The sequence below is a fragment of the Hyperoodon ampullatus genome (assembly GCF_949752795.1).
Source record: "Hyperoodon ampullatus genome assembly, chromosome: 6".
Classification (NCBI taxonomy): domain Eukaryota; kingdom Metazoa; phylum Chordata; class Mammalia; order Artiodactyla; family Ziphiidae; genus Hyperoodon; species Hyperoodon ampullatus.
This window is the reverse complement of record NC_136919.1, coordinates 113800354-113820241: the sequence shown is the minus strand read 5'-3', so window position 1 is coordinate 113820241 and position 19888 is coordinate 113800354. Positions and strand designations below refer to the sequence as shown.

At 52.1% G+C, this 19888-nt stretch overlaps 1 protein-coding gene across 1 annotated transcript in view; it reads left to right on the top strand.

Moving 5' to 3' along the window:
* The window catches only part of LOXL2 (lysyl oxidase like 2), a gene marked incomplete at both ends in the record, with an annotated part of 72773 nt that overhangs the window by 18639 nt on the left and 34246 nt on the right, over positions 1-19888 (top strand). Inside the window, 3 exons of the mRNA XM_079706020.1 lie at positions 4004-4215; positions 12171-12393; positions 15683-15866. Coding sequence (XP_079562146.1) covers positions 4004-4215; positions 12171-12393; positions 15683-15866 — 619 coding nt within the window. The remainder of the gene's footprint in view (positions 1-4003; positions 4216-12170; positions 12394-15682; positions 15867-19888) is intronic.

Genomic DNA, 19888 nt, shown 5'->3' with positions numbered 1-19888 from the left:
CGTCACCTGCCAGCCCGCAGGAAGGAAAGACCGAGGGCCTCCTGGGTGCGTTTGGTTTGAGGTGCTGAGGAAGGTGCCAAGATGGCACCTGGGAAAACGGATCTCTATCTGGAAGTCCAGTTTTTAAAAACAGCCAAATAAAGAAAGCTAAGGGCTTTGAGAGCAAGATGCAGGAACCTGTTAGCTGTAGAGGGAAGGAGCTTGCTAAGTGAGCAGCAGTTGTGCAGCGCTAACCAGTCACGTGTTCTAGTTGGGATGATGGCGGACGAGTATATCTCCATCATGGTGTTCCCACCTGACACCACTCCAAGGAAGACTTCTCGGGTGGGAAGGCCTGGGCTGATAAATTATGTAATTAAATTACGACTTCTAGAGGGAAGGAAGGCGGATAGTTGGGCTAAGACCTGGCCCTTGCCAATGTGCCCTCCCTGGGAGGCCATGAGCTTAGTGCTGACTTTCAGAGAAATTGTGAAGTGCATTCTTAGAGACTTGCTTGCTTACCTTGCCTCCCCCTGTATCTTTCCCTGATGCAATCTCCAACTAGACTTTCAAAACTGGTGATTTTTCCTCATTGGCGACAGCCCCAGGCTGTCACATTGTGGAATTTGCAGTTCATTCACAGATGCGGCAAATGTGAAATGCCATTCAAGCACAAGACTGGGAGCCCAGCCCTGGTGCTTCTTCACTAGCCTTTCTTTCCACCAACCCCCTAGTTAAGGCAGGGCAGGGCATGGCCTCAAGTCACCTTTATTTTCCCTGTTGGAAGCCGGTGATAATCACTCCCGGAGGATATGAGGAGTTTTGAATAGGACAAGCCAGGAAGGTTCTGTGAATTCCTTGGAGGGAAGCCTTTTGGTGAGCCCAGTGAACTATTGTCTCAGGCAAGAGGACCGGCATTCAGACTTTCATTTGAATTTGAAAAAGTGCCAGGTGCATTGCTGGCTTCTGGGCTATCGGGCTTAATGTAAAACTCACAAGTGTAGAGAGACTTTTATTAGAAAAGAAAAATGTGTATATGTTTTAGTGTTTCAAATCTTCACTTCTCTTGAAGTTGAACTTCTGGGGGGAAAAAAAGTCCTAACACTTGCGGTTATGGAAGGGATTCCACAGCGGTGAGGTCAGGAGGGCCGTTTGTGTATACGTGTGTGTTTTCCTACACAGAGGTCTCTGAGCAGTCCAAGTGAGCTCTTAGCCAGCAGCAACCCCTGAATGTGTGCCATGGAGGGTTTCCCTGCCACCCCCGGCCTGAGTCCAAGGGCAGCTGGGAGGTGGCTCTCTCCCCTCACGTACGCTCTGGCCTGACTCATGGCTCCTCTGGGCGGGTCGCAGAGTGGACTTCACATATGGACTTCAAATGGGCAGAGCCCAAAGGGAGCCCCCCAGAAGGCTGAGCCCCAGGCCCTGCCCCGTGTGGGACAACTCCATACCGGGCAAGGGATGAGGCGAGGGTGGGAGGGTGAGGACTGTTCAGAGGCCCGGGGTTACGAGCCTGGGGCACGGGCTTGGAGTCAGAATTTGGTTTTCATCCTTGTTTGTCTACTTCTTGGCTCTGTGAACTTGGAGAAGGTGCGAAACCTCACCAAGTTTCCTCGTTTTTCACCTGTAGCACGGGCATACCATTGGCCCTCTCACCGGTCATCATGGGAATTGAGGAAGGGAATGAATGTAAAGTTCTGAGTGCAGAGCCTGACGTGTAACTGGCTCGTATTTGATAAATGAGAGCCCTCATAGTCGTTATGATGCAGAGCAGAGGGCCCCAGGATTGGGGTGTAAGGAGGAGGCTGGCAGGGCCCATGGAGGTGAGAGACCGCATTTTCTGGAATGAATGAATGAATGAGGTGGATTTGAGCCCAAGAGGATGGGAAGGAATTGGTTCTGTGGAGGGAGAAGAGAAGGAATGACAAATGTGATGCTCGCCTGACTGCTCTCCCAGGGCTTTGGAGGAAAACTCTGTGCATCCTCCTCCACCACACAGGTGCACAGACACCACTGCACACAACGCACAGACACACAGCCCTGTCACCTGCACATCATCCTGCACACGGACACACACGAGCAGTGCGCTCCCACAGAGACACATAGACAGACGCACAGACACGTGCAGAGACACACACACAGAGACATACTCGTGACACTCAGACACACACACTCATACACACACAGTCACATGCAGTGAGTCAGTGGGAGAACAAGGACAGTGACATCAGTTCTAGCGCTTTCTCTTCTTTGAGTCTCATTTCCCACATCCGAGAGCCCACCGGGCTTGCCCACCAGTCATACTTCTGCTGAGGGGATGCTGACCTGCATCAAGAGAAGGGTCTGCTGAGCGCCACCCGTCCCCCCAGCCCCGCTCCCAGGCCTTCCTCCCTCTGGGTTCACACTCCATACCTCCCCTTAGTGAGGCTGCTGCTGATGCTCTACGGGGGTGGGGCGGTGGTGGGGAGAGAGGCCAGGGGTGGGGGGAAGTGGAGGAGGGCAGGGGCGGGGGAGGATCTGTGAATTTAATAAAATCAGCCTAGCCTGCTTGCCCCGTGAAGCCGTAGGGCTGATGCCACAGCGGTAACTTTCCTTCTGGGCGTCACGTGTTCCTTACATGCTGGAATTCCAGCCTGGCCTCCCGAGATGGGAGGACAGAGGAGGGAGCTGGCCCGCGGGCCAGTGTAGACCTCAGGCCCTTTCTTGCTCACCCCCATCCATGTGTCTTGGTGGCACGGGTCATGTGGCCTGAATGGGGGCTGTAAAGGATCCAGGATGCAGGCAGGCAAACATAATCCTGCCACTGGCGGCTTTCCTTCCGCTCTGCATGGAAAGGAACCAGGGCCAAATGCCACCACTCCCGGCCCACATGCTTTCTGCTGCCTCGCAGGACTGGGGAAGCGGGGCCTGGCTTTGCACCCTGAAGCCAGTGGCAAGGAGACCTGGATCCCTGGGCACCCAAATAATGGTCCTGTTCAAACTCGTGGTTCATTTGCATCCTGGCTGGACGGGGGTTTGGGCACTCGGGTCGCCGGGTTCCTCTCTGCCAGCACCCCTGCCCAGCCCCACCTGGCCCAGCTCACAGAGCATCTCACACTGCACCTCGGACGCTCCCTGCCTCTACGTGGTCTTGGGGAGATCACTGGAGTCAGCCAATTTTCTTATCTGGAAAATGGGGATGACAATCGCTGTAACGACCTCATTCTATTGGGGCAGAAAGAAGAGGGGCTGGAAGTGAGAGATTCTGGAGATTCCATAGTGTTTGGGGGCAGATTGCGTGAGCCTTGGAAAAACATAAAAGAGGTATCACTGGAAATCCCAGGTAGGCCTGTGTTCCTCCACCCACCCTGGCTTCTCGGGGCCCCCTATGCAACCAAATCCCCGGGGCTCGGGTGTGGGCTTGGGGCAGGGACACTGCAGCTCAGTGTCGGGGGTTGGGGAAGGGAGCCCACCCTCGACCCGCAGCCGCCCTCCCCTTCTCTCCTGGGATTTTCGCCCTAAAGACTGCCAGCCTGGGGGCTATGAGGTAGTGTGCAAGAGGGCCCCACCAGCCTCAGGGTATCTGAGGCTCATCTGCCTGAAACTTCAGTTTTACTGAAGGATTAGTGGGGAGACACACACACACTCACTCCCACGCATGCACACATATGCTTTGGAGTACAATGCAAGCATCCAAGTTATTTTTACTATAGAGCATGAAATTCAAGGAACACGGTCTCTCTTCTGCTCTAGTTCTGAGACCCCTGCAGGAGACTGCTGCCCTCTGCTGTTTTTGATCAGACAGAGGAGGAGCGTTGGGGTCCTCCGAGTCTCTGATCGCCCGGGTCACACCCGCTCCCCTCCCCCAGCCCCCTCGGCCAGACTATCTCCCACGCACACGTGCTGTGTGCTCGCGGAGAGCGCCCAGGGGCCCCCGAGGGCCCGAGCGGAGAGGCAGGGGGGCCGGCAGAGCGCCCAGCCTGCCGTCACCTCTCCACGGCCAGACCAGGAAAGTAACCCCTCTCCTTCCATGCCTCCTCCCTCCCAGAACATGAATATCCAGGTGGAGGACATCCGGATCCGAGCCATCCTCTCCGCCTACCGCAGGCGCACCCCGGTGACGGAGGGCTACGTGGAGGTGAAGGAGGGCAAGACATGGAAGCAGATCTGCGACAGGCACTGGACGGCCAAGAACTCCCGCGTGGTCTGCGGCATGTTTGGCTTCCCTGGGGAGAAGAGCTACAACGCCAAAGTGTACAAGTAAGGAGGCTGCGGGGAGTGCAGCTGGCTGGGCTCTGGCCCTGCCTTGTTGGAGAGTTAGCTCTGCAGTGGCCTGGGCCGCTGCTGCCTCCCCAGCAGGTGATTATTCTGAGAAATCTGGACCTTGCAGCCACTGTTAGGAAATTGAGAAACCGATCCGTTCGATTCGGTTATATCCATCCCGAGTAAATCTTGCAATGCTGTTAGGATTTCCAAAGTTAATATCTCCCAGGGGGAAAGGGAAGGGCTCATAAGGAGACTTAGAGTAATTTGCCCGAGGGGGGGCGTCCAGTGAGGGGTTTTCAGCTCAGGACAGGCTGGTGTATTGGCTGGTCGTGGGGTCTTCCTAGTTCCTCTAATAAGGATAATAATCAGCTTTACTGAGTGCTTACTCCATGCCAGGCAGCTCTGTTTTTAGTCTCTTAAGCTTCACAACACTAGGAAGCAGGGGTCTATTTCAGAGTCAAGGGAATGAAGTCAGAGAGGGGTGATAAATCTCGGAAGTGGCTGGGACTTCCCTGGCGGTCCAGTGGTTAAGACTCTGCGCTTCCACTGCAGGGGGCACGGGTTCGATCCCTGGTCGGGGAACTAAGATCCCACATGCCGTGCAGTGTGGCCAAAAAAAAAAAAAAAAAACCTAGGAAGTGGCAGATCTAGGATCCAGACCCAGGTCTCCAAACTCCTCAAGAGTGTAGACTCACTACCTCTTTCCTTTCAAGCCAAGGAGAGAGGTAGCTTCCAAGCCAGGAGACAGGGGTCCCAGCCCCAGCTCTTCTTCCAGATCCCTAGGGTCAGCGTAGGCTGCGTCTCTCCCTGGGCTCATCCTGGCCACCTCCGGTCAGAACGCCTGGTCCACCAGGAGGGTGAGTGCTTGGAGGCAAGCTGCCCGGCTGGGCGGGTGAGCATGGTGGTGATTCCCACCCCCAGCAGCCCTCAGACATGGCCCAGACGTTCCTGTTTGCACAGGGTGGGATGGGGGCGTGCAGGGTGGTCCCCATCTTCTAAACAGTTTGGAGAAGTCCCTCCAGCTGGCCAGCTCCTTCCCTAGAGACACCTTCTCAGCTTTTCCTTCCCATTGGAGCCAAGAAAAGCAAATCCCCTCCCCTGACAGGCCTCCTACCTGCTGGACCCACCAGAGCGCCCAGACTGTCATAGGTCTGAGTCCAGTCCCAGGAGCCGGAAGGCTGCCATGAGCCCTGCCCCGAGCAGGATGGGGTGCCTGACGCCAGGCAACACGTGGCTTGTTCAGAGGGCATTTGAAAGCTACCTCCTGAACTGCGGATGGACCGGAGTCCTTTTCTGGCTTTTGAGGAAGGATCTCAGATCTCAGATCTGTTTTGGCAACTGGGCCACTCACGATCCTCTCACGAGCTGGGTTTGAAAACTCCCTCCCTGTTCCTCCTACTGTGTGTCTGTGGCTTTGCTTTTTCAAATGCGGGCAGGAAAAAGGCTGCTAAGTCTGGGAGGCATCCAAGGTGGTGGGAAGTGAGCTGTATTCTCATCTGAGATGGGAGATGATTAGCAGACACTGGAAACTAGCTCCTGGTCCAGCCCTCTCGCTGGAGATGGTATAGAGGGGTGGGGTTGGGGGATGGGAGGGCGGCTAGGGTAAAACCTTCTCCGTCTCAGCTTGTATCTGATGTGGTGTGTTAGTCCCTGGGACGCAGCTGACATTTGGGCCCCAAAAGAGAAAAGCGTGTTGGGGAGAGTTTCCGTGCTTCGGTGGTGCTGTTAGGGATTGTGATGGTAGCTGGTGGGAGGAAGCTGTTAGCGAAAAGCGAGGCCTCCCAGGGCATGTGGGGTCCTCAGAGGTCACCCGGCCCAAGCCCTCAGGCTGCACAGGAGGAGACCCAGGCCTGAAGGGCAGTGGAGTCGGGGGGTCACAAAGCCACTCCTGCCAGGGACGCAGGGCAGCCCAGGCAGGTCTGTTCCAGGGAGAGCTCTCCACACTGCTGCCTCCACCCTCAGACCTGCTCCTGCTTTGCTCCACCCTAGAGGCGGGGCCTGGCCACACTGCACAGGCCGCCACCACCGGCTGGCTGGTAAGTCTGAGAGCTGGGGCAGCACTGGCCTGGAGACAGGGGTATCTGTGAGCCCTGCTCAGAGACTGAGGACCACAGAGGCCTGGGAGCCAGAGTAAGGGCCACACCCTGCATGGTCCCTGCATCTGGGCCTTCTGGTAGCATCTTTCCCCACCTCCCTTTCACCTTTCCTGCAGCAGCCTGTCTGTCGCTGCTGTTGCTGACCACACCCCCAAGGCAGGTGATGTGGTCTCCCAGGGAGACCCTTCACCCCGGGAAGGAAATTGTTTTCAAAGTAATTCTATCTGGGGTGGGGTTAGTAATCTCCAGGCATCCACCAGGCCCCTAAGGGACTTTGCAGCCTTGGAAATTCACCTGGGCAGCATCTATGGCCTCTCCACCCTGCCTTCCTCTGCTAACCTGCAGGTCTGGTGGCCTTAGAATTATCCCCAAGGCCAGGACTGCAGCTCTTCATCAGAACCTCTGCTGGCCATCCAGCCTCGACACCCCTGGCCAAGTCAGAAGAGTCTGGCGGGGTTGCCTGCGGGTCTCCCAGAGGCCTCTGCACTCACAGGCTCTCCCCAGAGTGAAGTCAGGGGCTCTCACCAAGGGCTGCTTTGCCATGGGCTGACTTCTATGCTGGACTGGGAAGCTGTGCATATACCACGAAATTGATAAAGCTGAAGCTTCAGGGCCCCATCCCCGGGGCCAGGAACATTTTGTAGTCATTTTCTTTTTCTTAAAGCAGGATCACAATATTGATATTGATTTATTGATACGAGCTTACTGAGCAGAGATTCTGCATCTAATGTTGCATCTTGAGAGTTAAGAAGAGCTCTAAGACTTTGGTGAGTTGGCTGAAACAGGGACCAAAAGGAGGCCCTCCACAGCAAATTATAGGAATGCCAGATCCACTTTGGTTTCATGTAGAGAAAGGGGTTCAGAGGCTTGGGGAGACTGGAATGTTGGAGTGGATTTGTCATCTAAGACCTACTCTCCCACCCGGGAGGGTCCAGAAGACAGACTTCTCACCATGACCGTGAGGAATGAGTTTGTGAGGGGAGCCCTGGCGTTCTTAAGAGCTCCCTGATTGCTCTTCTCTGTAAGCCAGACCTCAGGGTGGGAGCTGCAGTCACCGCAGGTTGGGAAACCTAAATGCAATGGGGGTAATTGGATCAGGGGTGGCAGGGGCCAAGTGACAGCATTCAACGCCAAAGGCAAGGTGGGCGTGGCTACTGAATGGCCAGCAGATCAGAATACTCTGACTCCTGCAGACCTGTGGTGTTGACCAGTTGATCTAGTTGGCTGGATCGTGGTGTTCCTAGAAGTGAAATAGGAAGCCTCCTCAAATCTGTTTTTTGGGTGGGTGGGGCACACCCTGAGTCTTGTGGAATTTTAGTTCCCCGGCCAGGGATTGAACCCTGGCCCTCGGCAGTGAGAGCGTGGAGTCCTAACCACTGGACCGCCAGGGAATTCCCTACTCAATTCTTGATCTGTAAAAGCAGAAAAGTTCTAGGTCAAGAGAACAAAACTCTAACCTGAATCATAAAAACAGGCCCGGCCTCTCAATCAATATCCAGACTTGAGCTAGTTTACAGACCCAGAAGCCCTTGAATGAAGAGGAGGCCAGGTCCCCTTGAAGAAGGACTGTGGCTTACTGCCCAAAATGTATACTGTTAATCATTGGCCCAGCCTTCTCCAAAGGAGGAGATCACTGTATGTTGGGCACAAGGAAATAATCAGAACTTCAGGAACCACTGGACACGGGCTCTGAACTGACACTGATTCCAGGGGCCCGAACATCCCTGTGGCCCACAGTCAGAGTATGGACGTCGGGTGATCAATGGAGTTTGGCCTCAGGTCCACTCATAGTGAGCCCAGTGGGCCCCTGAACCCAACCGGTGGTTATTTCCCTAGGTCCAGAATGCACAATTGGAATAGACATAATCACATAGCAGGCAGAATCTCTACGAAGTCTGGCTTCCTCCTTGGCTGGGGGAGAGCCAGGAGGACTTCTCATTTTTTAGTTGAATCGTTCAGCTCAGTGTTCTTCTAGCCACCCAGCCATCGGGCTAGATACCTCTTTCTTAAGTAGGCTTCCCGCTTGGCCAACGGCTGTCCTGTAACGCCAGTCGCCCACCAATCAGCAGGCCTGGAGTGGGCTGTCCACGCATCCTCCCCAGAGCCTCATATCTGCATCCCCGTATCTGCATCCCGGGGAGGCCTGTGGGAGTGAATCATGGGGGCGGGGTGGGCTCTGGTGGTGGAAGCCTGTGGAGGATCACGGGCAAGTTCCTGTGAGCTGATGTAAGAGGGCAGTGGGGCTGTCTGGGGAGGAAGGAGCAGCTCTGTGTCTGCCGAGGGTGCTTCGCTCTATATTAAGAGCTCAGTACATCTGTTCCTGGGAGAAGCTTGTGGTCATGGAAATCTGGGAGCCAGGAGATGTTCCAGTCCAGTGGGATCTGACCACTCCTTGTGCAGCTGACATCCCCTGGGTATATTTGCTCGCCCAATGGTAGGGGTGTCATAGCAAGCTGTAACCCCCACCCCCACCCCACCGAGTGCGTTCTCCAGTCTGATGTGGGAGTGTCAGGGGAAAGAAGCTGGAGGCTGTGTTTCCAAGTGCAGGGGCCTTCCAGGGAGTGGGGAGGGGCAATGGCTCTTGGAATTATTAACAGTCCTCCTGTGTAGCCCTGTGCTCTGTCTGTAGCTATGTTGAGCACACATCCTGAATTTTCCAAGACAGTCCTTTTTTCAAAAAAATAAAATTGGGTGGGGGGGCCTCTCCACGTGGCTTGTGGGATCTTAGTTCCCTAACCAGGGATTGAACCTGGGCCACGGCAGTGAAAGCACCGAGTCCTAACCACTGGACCGCCAAGGAACTCCCAAGATAGTCCTTTTTTTTTTTTTTTCCAAAGATTCTGTGTCATTGCACCCACAGGTACAGTAGAATTACTACCAGTAGCAATTTTTGATTGAGGAAAGATATCAGCAGCATCTGTAGGGTTTTTCCTTCCTCTTTGTTCATATCCCATTCACTCTGAGACAAAGCAGAAACTTCCAGAGCTGCTGGACCAGCAGGGACAGGACCCTGCTTCTGCCCATCTGGGGCCAACTTGCCCTGGGCGGCCCCTCCTCTGAGCAGTCCGGCAGTGATGCTGTCCAGCTCTCCCTGGCATCTCACTGGATTCCGCCAACCAGGGATGAGCACATAGACCCCAAAGACCCGGGACAGCATGAGAGGACAGGGAGTCCTCCCCGCCCTCCTCCTTTTCGAATCCCACCATCACTCAAGGCCCAGTTCAAACCAACTCTTCCTTGAAGTCGTCCACCATCTCTCTTCTCTCATCTTTCTTTTTTTCCTTTAACCAGTACAGTTTTTATTGATTTATTTGATAGACACTTAGGTAGCCCTTCCAAGTGCTGGGCACTGTGGTTAAGTGCTTTATAAGAATTAACTCATTTAACTATCCTAACAATCTGATGAAGTAGATCCCTTTGCTACATCTGATCTGGAGATGGGGAAACTGAGGCACAGTGACCTTTCTGTTAACCAATTCATTACTTACTGGTTGGTTATCATTTTAGAAAAAACTTTGACTCACCTTGATCCATATTCTGCCTTCCAAAAAAAACCCCATAAAAACACACAACGCAGGCTAAGAGCTTACCTAGGATATGGTATGGAGACAACCTCAGCCTCACTGACTCCTGGGTGAAGAATTTTTTTTTAAAGGATAAAGATGGTAATTTAATAATAATAAAGGGGTTAGCTCATCAAGAGGACATAACAATCTGAAATGTTTATGCACCAAATAACGGATCTTCAAAATACATGAAGTAAAAACTGACAGAACTGCAAGGAGAAATAGACAAATCCATACTTATAGCTGGTGATTTCAGTTCTACTCTCTCAATAATTTATAGAACAAGTAAGGATATAGAAGACTTCAATGACGCTATCACCCAATTTGACCTATTTGGCTTTTAGAGAACACTCCACTCAACAACAGCACTATGCAAAATTTTCTCAAGTACACATTAATAGAAAACATAACCTAGCTAGAACATAAAATATGCCTGGACCATAAATTATGTCTCAATACATTTAAAATGATTCAAGTCATACAAAGCATATTCTGTGAACATGATGGAATTATGTTAGAAATCAATAACAGAAAGATATCTAGAAAATCCCCAAGTATTGGAAACTGTATACCCAGTTCTAAATAATCCTTCTGTCATAAAAGTAATCAAAAGGTAAATTAAAAAGTATTTTGGCCTGAATTAAAATGAAAACACAGTATCTCAAAATATGTGGAATATAGCTAAAGTAGTACTTAGAGGGAAATGTATACTCCTATACTGGAAAAGAAGAAAGGTATCAAATCAGTGACATCAGCTTTCACTCTAAGAAACTAGAAAAAGAAGAGCAGATCAAACTGGGTGAAGATTTTTTTTTTTTTTTTTTTTTTTTTTGCGGTACGCGGGCCTCTCACTGCTGTGGCCTCTCCCATTGCGGAGCACAGGCTCCGGACGCGCAGGCTCAGCGGCCATGGCTCACGGGCCCAGCTGCTCCGTGGCATGTGGGATCTTCCCGGACCGGGGCATGAACCCATGTCCCCTGCATCGGCAGGCGGACTCTCAACCACTGCACCACCAGGGAAGCCCCTGGGTGAAGATATGATGTGGTCTGTGGCTGAGTTTCATCACCATTATAATTTCCATGACGAAACCAAGTGTACTTTGCTTCAGCAGAGGGGGTAATTTAAGTCTGTTCTCATTGCTTCTCATTGGATTCATGTCTTTAGTTTTGTCTATCAATGGGAGAGAGGTTTACACTCAACTTGTCCTGCTCATTGACAAAGGGAAACAAGACAGCATGTTGAAGCTATCTGAAGAGTTTGGGTGACCAACCCTTCTGATTGCTCAGGACTGAGGGGTTTCCTGGGACCAGGGGTCCCATCTCTTTTATTTATTTATTTATTTATCTATCTATTTATCTATCTTTTGAAGTATAGTTGATTTACAATATTGTGTTAGTTTCAGGTGTACAACGAAGTGGTTCAGTTATATATATATTCTTTTATATATATTTATATATAACTTTTCTTTTCTTCATATATACATATAAAACTGAAGATTCTTTTCCATTATAGGTTATTACAGCATATTGAATATAGTTCCCTGTGCTGTACAGTAGGTCCTTGTTCTTTATCTACTTTACATATAGTCGTGTGTATCTGTTAATCCCAAATCGTAATTCATCCCTCCCCTGTTTCCCCTTTGGTAACCATAAGTTTGTTTTCTATGTCTGTTGAGTCTGTTTCTGTTTTGTATATGAGTTCATTTGTATTAGTTTTTTAGATTCTACATATAAGTGATACCATATAATATTGGGCTGGCCAAAAATTTCGTTTGGGTTTTTCCATAACATCTTGTCTTTTTCTCTCTGACTTAACTTCACTTAGTATGATAATATCTAGGTCCATCCATGTTGCTGCAAATGGCAATATTTCATTCTTTTTTTATGACTAACATTCCATTGTATTTGTCTCTCTTAGATCCCTTTCTGCATTTTGTATTTGTAGGCTTTAGTATTACCTCACTACACTCAGTCCCTTGTCTTCTAGAATGTGAGCTTCCTGGGGGCAGGAGGCCACCACTGCCCTTCCGGGTCCTGCTCCCCAGTGCCCAGCATGGGCCCAACATGACCAAGGGCTCAGTGAGTGCTGGCAGATGCACCCTGCAGAGCTCTGTCTGGAGTAGGACTGAATCCCAAGAGCAGGGACCGTGCCTCTCTGGTTCCACCACCAGATCCCCAGCAGCTGGCACAATGGCTGGCCCCGGGAAGGGGCCAATGCCCAGTTGTGGCAAAAGGGAGGGGTGGGCACCATGATGCCTTGGTCACCTGCCCCGTCTTACCTTCTGCAGAATGTTTGCCGCCCGCAAGAAGCAGCGCTATTGGCTATTCTCCATGGACTGCACAGGCACGGAGGCCCACATCTCCAGCTGCAAGCTGGGCCCTCAGGTGTCGCTGGACCCCGTCAAGAATGTCACCTGTGAGAATGGACTGCCGGCCGTGGTGAGTTGTGTGCCTGGCCAGGTCTTCAGCCCTGATGGACCCTCAAGATTCCGGAAAGCCTACAAGCCAGAGGTGAGGATGGGGCAGGTGACTTGGCCACTTGGCACCTGAGGGGGAGGTCTGGTGGTTAAGGGAGCAGAGAGGGACCCTCAAGAGAGAGCAAGGAAATGAAGACCACTTTTCTAGAGGGCAGGAAGGCAGAGGACACCTGTCAGGGCCAGCATCTCCGATAGATGCCACCTCTAGGGTGTGACAAGAAGCTGAGCCCCTGCCCCTAATCATTAGCACCCCTACCTGTCCTTCCACTGCTGCTCTATTCTGAGGCCAGCGTCACCTTTGTGGGGGACAGATACACTGGAGAGGAACATGACTCATTACTGACGTCACAGGCTATCTGTGGACCACATGAAGGGTGGGAGTGGCTACCTGGGGCTCCTGCACAATTCCCAGAGGAGTCAAGCATCCTGGAGCCTTTGGAAACACCATCCAACCGTCAAAACCACATGAAATCAGCAACTTTCCAACAAGTTTTGGTTTATTCTGCAACAGAAAGGGTAACAGTTTTTAAAAGCTGTCACCGTGATAGTAAATAGAAACGTGCCATCACCACGTCTGTGTGATCTGTACCCGTTATCACGTGATACATTTGTGAACCAGCCAGTGTGTGTGCGTGTGCGTGTATTCAAGAGATGTCAGTGTACATCTCTTCACATCAATTACATCCCCACTTCAACTGACTGATTCCTTAGGACAAGCGAACTACCCCGACCACTGGCAGGCTTGACACATCCTCTGAAGACGAGAAAGTGCACTATTCTGTCTTCCCTTGAAAATCATTAGGCAGCTTTTCTGTTTCCTACGCTCCTCTTTTCATATATCCACAGAAGGTCTCTGTGATTTGCATACTCTGAAAACTGCTAATACGGGCCGGTGGGTGGGAAGAGCAGAGGCATGTGTAGGAAAGAGAGCTAATCGTTTAGTAGGGATTGATTCCCTGTATCAGATGAAACCTAATTACTTGGGAGTCCATCCCCTGGGCCAGGACAGGTTCCAGGTCAGCTCCGATCGCATTAGGGGTAAGATGAGAGAGTAAACTCTGATGGGGGCAGATGGTAAGTCGGGCGGGTCCAGGTGGGGGGGTGGAGTGGAGGGCAGGAGTAGCAACCCCTCCCCAAGCTGAGGCAGCCTCATTCTGCGTCCACTGTCCCTTCTCCATGTCTCTCCCCCTATCTACCCCCCTGCCCTCTCCAATCTCTCCTCTCCATCAACATCTAATGACCTGCTCTTGGACAGGGGCTGATAACACTCATCCAGTGGAAGTGAGAAACCCGGGCAGGAGCTGATAAGCCACACTGGGTGCCCCCTCCCAGGCTGGGGTGGCATATTTGGACAAAAGAAGGACCCCTAAACAAAAGGAGTGAAGTGAACACAGCAAGCCCAGGCATCAACCGGAGGGTGTGGGAACTCTTTGGGGTGTCTTCCTGGCACTTCCGGCCAGCAGCCAGCCCTGTCCCCCTCAGTCCCCACCAGGGCCTCCAAACTGCACAGACCTGACCACACATTACACGTGTGCAGCCAGGCCACACAGGCATGCCTGCAGCCCCTCACGTCCCCCCCCACCCACTGCCACGTGATTTGACAGCCACATCCTTTCTACAGCCTCAGCCTGAGCCTCTGAGCTTTCCTCATGTGTCATCCAGAATACCAGGTCCTACTGTTTTGGAATTCCTCTTACTGTGTGGTTGAAAGCAAAGGAATCGAGTTCATACCAGACCAATTCAAAAAAAAAAAGAGCAAGCGAGGCTTACATCACATGTTCCCTTGGTTTCTTTCTTTCCTCCAGGGCCAGCTGACTCTGCCTGGCCTCTGCCAGATAGGGTAAGGTTATCTGGGGCTCTGCCTTACACTTGAGTCACGGATGGTCCGCTCCATGGGAAGGGGACCCTGACATCCAGCTAGAGAGCTTGGGAAAGGAAATGGGGGAAGGGAGAGGTCACGGTTCTACAACAGTCAGGGGCTGGGGCCAGCAGTCGTATCTGTCGTGTTTTCTAAAGCTAGACTAAAGTTTCTTGAAGCCAGTGTGGGTTTTGCACTCCTCCCTGTCCCTCTTTTCTTCTCCCTCTAGTGCCAGGGTCTGTCCCTGAGGTCTGTAAATCTGGGTGGGGACCTTGGCTGGAGGATGGAGACACAGGCTCTTGTTGGATGCCTTGGCCCTCGAGATGACTGCTGTATGTTAATGCTTGAAAAACACCACCTCCAACCAGGCCTGCCTCGTCCAGACCACCAGTGGGTGCGATGAAGGGAGTCCGAGGCTGAGGACTGCACGGGCCAGAGTAGAACAGTGACTCTGGTGTGATCCAACACACATAGAAGGGCTGCACAGTCACCCCTGACTCCTTCTGTGTTGAATCAAATGGCATCAGCCATAACTCAGAGCCTCACAGCCTTCTGAGTTCCCCACCCTAGCGCACACACACACACACACACACACACACACACACACACACACACACACATCCACGCACGCATGCACAGAAACGGATGCAAAGCAGGGTATGTGGGCAGATGGAGTCAAATGACCCGTCTCCCATCTTGTAAGGTGTAATCCAACGGGATTAAGATGCTTGGAGAGTAGGTCTTACTCCTGTGCAATTAATAAGCCTTTAAGGCTGCATCTTCTGAAGAGTTGGGCTGATCTGGACGTGGAGTAGAATTGGGGTGGCGGAGCTGGAGTGGTGACTGCTCATGAGCCCAGCTGCAGGACCGATGTGGGACGTAACCAATGGGAGGCTCCCCATACCCCTTGCCATGGCCCATCCCAAGTCTTGGCCGCCTCAGTGGGGCCCCGCCCTCTCACTCTCCGTCTTCTCTCTCCTGCCTCTCATGGGCCTGCAGAGCAGGATTCTTGCGGTTGGTCCGTTTAGCGCCCTGGAATCTCCCCCGGGGCTAGACCACAGCACGCTGTTACCAGCAGGATAGACTTATGATCCATTTGGAACCTGCAGGCTTTGGGGGTAGGAGCTTCTTTCTGTAGCTCTGAAGCTTGAGGTTCTGGAGTGAGGGCGTGGAGGGAAGTGTTGGTGTTAAGGTCCTCGAGCAAGTATGGGGTGGGGTGATGGGCTGATGAGGGTCCCTGATGGGCTCCCCAGTGGTCCAGGACGAAAGGTCCACGAGAAGGCTACAAAGGGAGCGCACAGCCGAGCCGACCACGCAGAGTGAGCATGCGCGCCTCCACCCCTCCCCGGGCACACACACAGGTGGAGCGCTGTCAGCTCCTAGCCTGGGGCCGGGGTTTGGAGTGGGGAGGGGTTGGGAAAGGAAGGGAGTGAGCTGCACTCAGCAGGACCATGTGTCTCTTCAGCAACCCCTGGTGCGTTTGAGAGGAGGTGCCAACGTCGGGGAGGGCCGCGTGGAGGTGCTCAAGAACGGAGAATGGGGTACCGTCTGCGACGACAAGTGGGACCTGGTGTCCGCCAGCGTGGTCTGCAGAGAGCTGGGCTTCGGGAGCGCCAAAGAGGCCATCACAGGCTCCCGGCTGGGGCAAGGTAAGGCGTGGGGAGGACGTTCTGTGGCCTCTCTTCACGGAAAGTGTCACATGGGGAGCCCAGCGGGGGGCTGGCTGGCCTCATCCTTTCCAGGCTCTTCTTGCTTTGCCTCCTCCCTCCAGCAGCTGCTGCTCTATTAGACAATCCCAGGCCTCTCTCCAGGCAGTTGGAGCTGGAAGGGCCTTAGGGAATATTGAGTGCCCATTTTATGGATTTGGAAGCTGAGACCCAGAGAAGGAAGTAAACGACCAAGATGAGACAGCATATTAGCACCCAATGAATATTCTAATGGAGGTCTACCCAACTCCTAACCCAGTGCTCCCCACAGCCCCAGTGAAAAAACTGGAATTTCCAGGTCCTTCCCCCAGGAGAAGACCTCAGAATTCATGAGGCTATGGACCACCCCGGGCACAAAAGAATCCTGAATGTCATCTTACTTTTCCACCCTCAGTTAGCACCACAAACATTCTCTCCCTGCCGCCAGAGACTGGGAACAGGATGCCCTGCTTCCAATGTCATGAGATGCTAACAAAAGAAGGGCCTGGTTTTTATTAAGTGTCTCAAACAAATCTTTCCTTTGAGCAAAGAACAAGAGTATAGGAGGCTTTCAAGCAGGTCACCCTGTTGAGAGGAATGCTGTAAACATGACATGGCAACACAACAGATAACTTCCCCTCCCGACCCCCATGAAGACCACTGCCCTGTGCCAGCCCTGGTCCTGCAGAGGGTGGAGTCTTTGCCCCAAACAGACTCTGCAGCCCAGCGAGCGTCCAGTGCCCCACCCCACCCCCACCCAGGGGGACTTTGTGTGTTGAGCAAAGGAAACCAATCATCTGCAGGAATCTTTTCAGTGTTGACCCCCAGGGAGGCTGCTGCAGACCGGGGGCTGCCGTGGTTGGGAGGGGGTGGGGAGGGAGGAAAGGGGGCTGCAGACGAGGGTGGGCTGTCCTATCCTGTGAGGAGAGGATGTTTCCACACTGTCAGAAACAACACCATCACCCCACAGAAAGGAGTATGGTGAGGTCATTGGCCACAACCTGGAGGAAATAACAGCCCAGTGGACCCGAGAGACAGTCTTGGAATGATAGATGCCGCTGCAGCAGAAGAGCTCAGAGGTCATCTTGTCCAACAGATGAGGAATCTGAGGCTCTGGAGAGCGAGCCTGAGGTCACACTTATAGTTAGTGGCAGAGAAATATTGAAACTCAGTCTTCTAACTCTCAGATGTGGGCTTCTCCCTTCTACCCACCTGTCTCAGCCTGGTCACGTTCAGAGCATCTCTACCTCCAATCCATGCAAGCTTCCTGGGGTCTACTGAAGTTTGAGGGTCTAGGTGGACTAGAACGTTCCTTCATGCCAGCCGTCAGTGACCTCAGTGACAATCTTTCTCCTCCCCTGTCGTGGTGAGCTCTTTGCGGTTCCCTTGGATCTCGAATATTCCCACAGTCCATTGTACTAATTGGCTAATGTGTTGGTTTGTGGCCACCCCAGGCCTACAGGACAAAGACCACTCATTCTGAGGAAGAAGCAAGCACCGGCTGACATAAACATTCCATTTATCATGGGTGTGTGCTATTTGACCTAATTATTTCACTGCCCAGAGCAGCCAAAATTTTCCCAGGGCCCACAGAACTCTGGGAGAAAGAGACATCTGGCATTTTCAGTGCTGTCCTTGAAAGAACCACTGGATGATTTATCATCTTCTGCCACACTGGGCAGGTCAACTCTGGTAGGCAGAAAGGGAAAAGTCCACATTTGATGTCAAGCCACAGAGCAGTCAGGGTCCATCCTCAGCCCTGTCTCTAGCTGGTGGACCAAGTTTCCACACCCACAGCGAGGGTAGTGAAAGGGCAAGTGCTGAGGGGTGGGCAGTCTGAGTCCTGGTCCTGGCCCTGCCACCTACATGCTCGGTGGGCTTGAGCAAACTTCTGGGTCTCAGATCCTTCACTGGATTCACAGTGTCTGAGGTTCTGTCTGTCCAACCTCCTGAGATTCTGAGACCTGTTCTTATCACCAGCATGGATGTTAGGTCAGAATCAGGCACTGTGCTTTGTGTTCTGAGATTCCCTGTACACATCTGAACTCCAGCTGTCTGTTCATACAAGTGGCTCCCACCATGCCTGACTCATAGTGCTCTGGAGACATTCATTTTATCAAGAATGAATGAATGAGGGACTTCCCTGGCAGTCCAGTGGTTAGGACTCCGTGCTTCCACTGCAGGGGGCACGGGTTGGATCCCTGGTTGGGGAACTAAAGAATCCCACAAGCCTCGCAGTGTAGCCAAAAAAAAAAAAAGGAATGAATAAATGAATGAGTTCCAGTTGCATAAGTAGGGTGAGCTGAACAAACACTTGGTAAAGAAGTTCCAACACTCCAGACCCACGCTGTCCAACAGACATATAATGTGAGCCACATATGTAATGTTAACATTTTCTAGTAGCCACGTAAAGAACAAATAAAAAGAAACAGATGAAATTCATTTTAATAATCTATTTTACTTAATATTGTATATAATATTTCCAAAATATTTGATTTCAACATGTAATCAATATAAATGCTCTTGATGAGATAGTTCACAGGTAGGGTACTGATTCTCTGAAATGCAGGATGCGTTTTGCACTTACAGCCCATCTTGGTCTGGACTGGCCACATTCCAAGTGCTCGGCGAGGTGGCAGCTGCTGCGCTGGATGGGGCAGCTCCAGAACAGTGCCTTTCAAACCCTTTTGCTTGAAACCGCCCATCAGAAATACTGACAGCACATGCAAGTAAAGCTTCGAAGCATAAGTCTCTGGAAACAATGCTTCCCTTTATAACATGCAAAACGCTGTGCGTTGTCCTAGTCTATTCTACTGTGATCGTCAAAATCTGATGGCAACCTGCAGAGTTGTTTGTGGGTCCCAAGTCCATAACATCGTTCTAGCAGGTTGGACATGGCTTCTCCCAGCATCCTCTCCTGCCCCAGGCCTGTGGTCACCGGGGCCAGGGTTTGCACGTGGGGGAAGAGCAAGACCAAGGTGAAGGTGGGGGAGGCATCATGACTGGGAGGGATTCAGAGGACAGTCCAGAGCCCAGGAGGAGGGGAAAGCTGGAATCAGGGTACAGCAGGTCAAACCCAGCTTGACCAAAGGAGCCAGCAGCCCAGAGACACCACTGGGCAAGGTCTGGGCTGGACCCCCAGGCCAGTGTCCTTCAGCGACACCTCACACCCTGCCCAACCCACCCCAGAACTGGGTGGTGTAGGGAAGAGGGTAAGAAACCCTGGTCCTCCCACCTCTGTGCTCTGCCCTGGTGTGCCACGAATGTGCATGCTTCAGGAAAGTGGGCCCTGCCCTCTGGGGCCTCATCCCCAGACGTCTGTAGACAGCCACGTCAGTTTACATAAGTTAGGCCAGAAGGAGCCTAACCAGTTGTTAGCTGGAGTCTAAAGCGTGTTAGGCCCTTGCGTTAATCTTTTCTCTCCTGTCCCGTCCTGTAGTCTAGCAATCCGTACGCATTCATTGAGCACTGTTTGGGCTGGAGCCTGGAACAGAGAATTCATTTATTCCACATTTATAGTAATGGTTTCTACTCTCCAGGAGGTCACGTCAAGTGAGAGAAATAAGAAATAACCCCAATCAAAGCGCTTTTACACTAACAAGTAGGCGATGATATATAAGAAATAACCCTGATAATAATTCTTACCATTTACTGAGTCCCTGGTAACTTGACACACTTTATCTCATCCAGTCCTAATAATCCCAACCGTGCAAGATAGATATTGTCATTGCCCTTTACAGATGAGGAAAGTGGAGTTCCTGAAGGTTCCATCACTGCCCAAGGAGACACAGGCTGCATCCACTCTCAGGCTCAGCACCCAGCTCATTGCCTTGTGAGCCATGGAGGGGCGTAAAAAGTAAATGCTGCAGACGAGGGTGAGGTCGTTCAAGCTGAGCCATAAAGGAGGAAGGACCCACAGTGATCCTTGAAGGCAGGCCTCTGCTTAGATGGGCAGAAAGGAGGAGGGGTGTCAGGGGGCAGGAGGC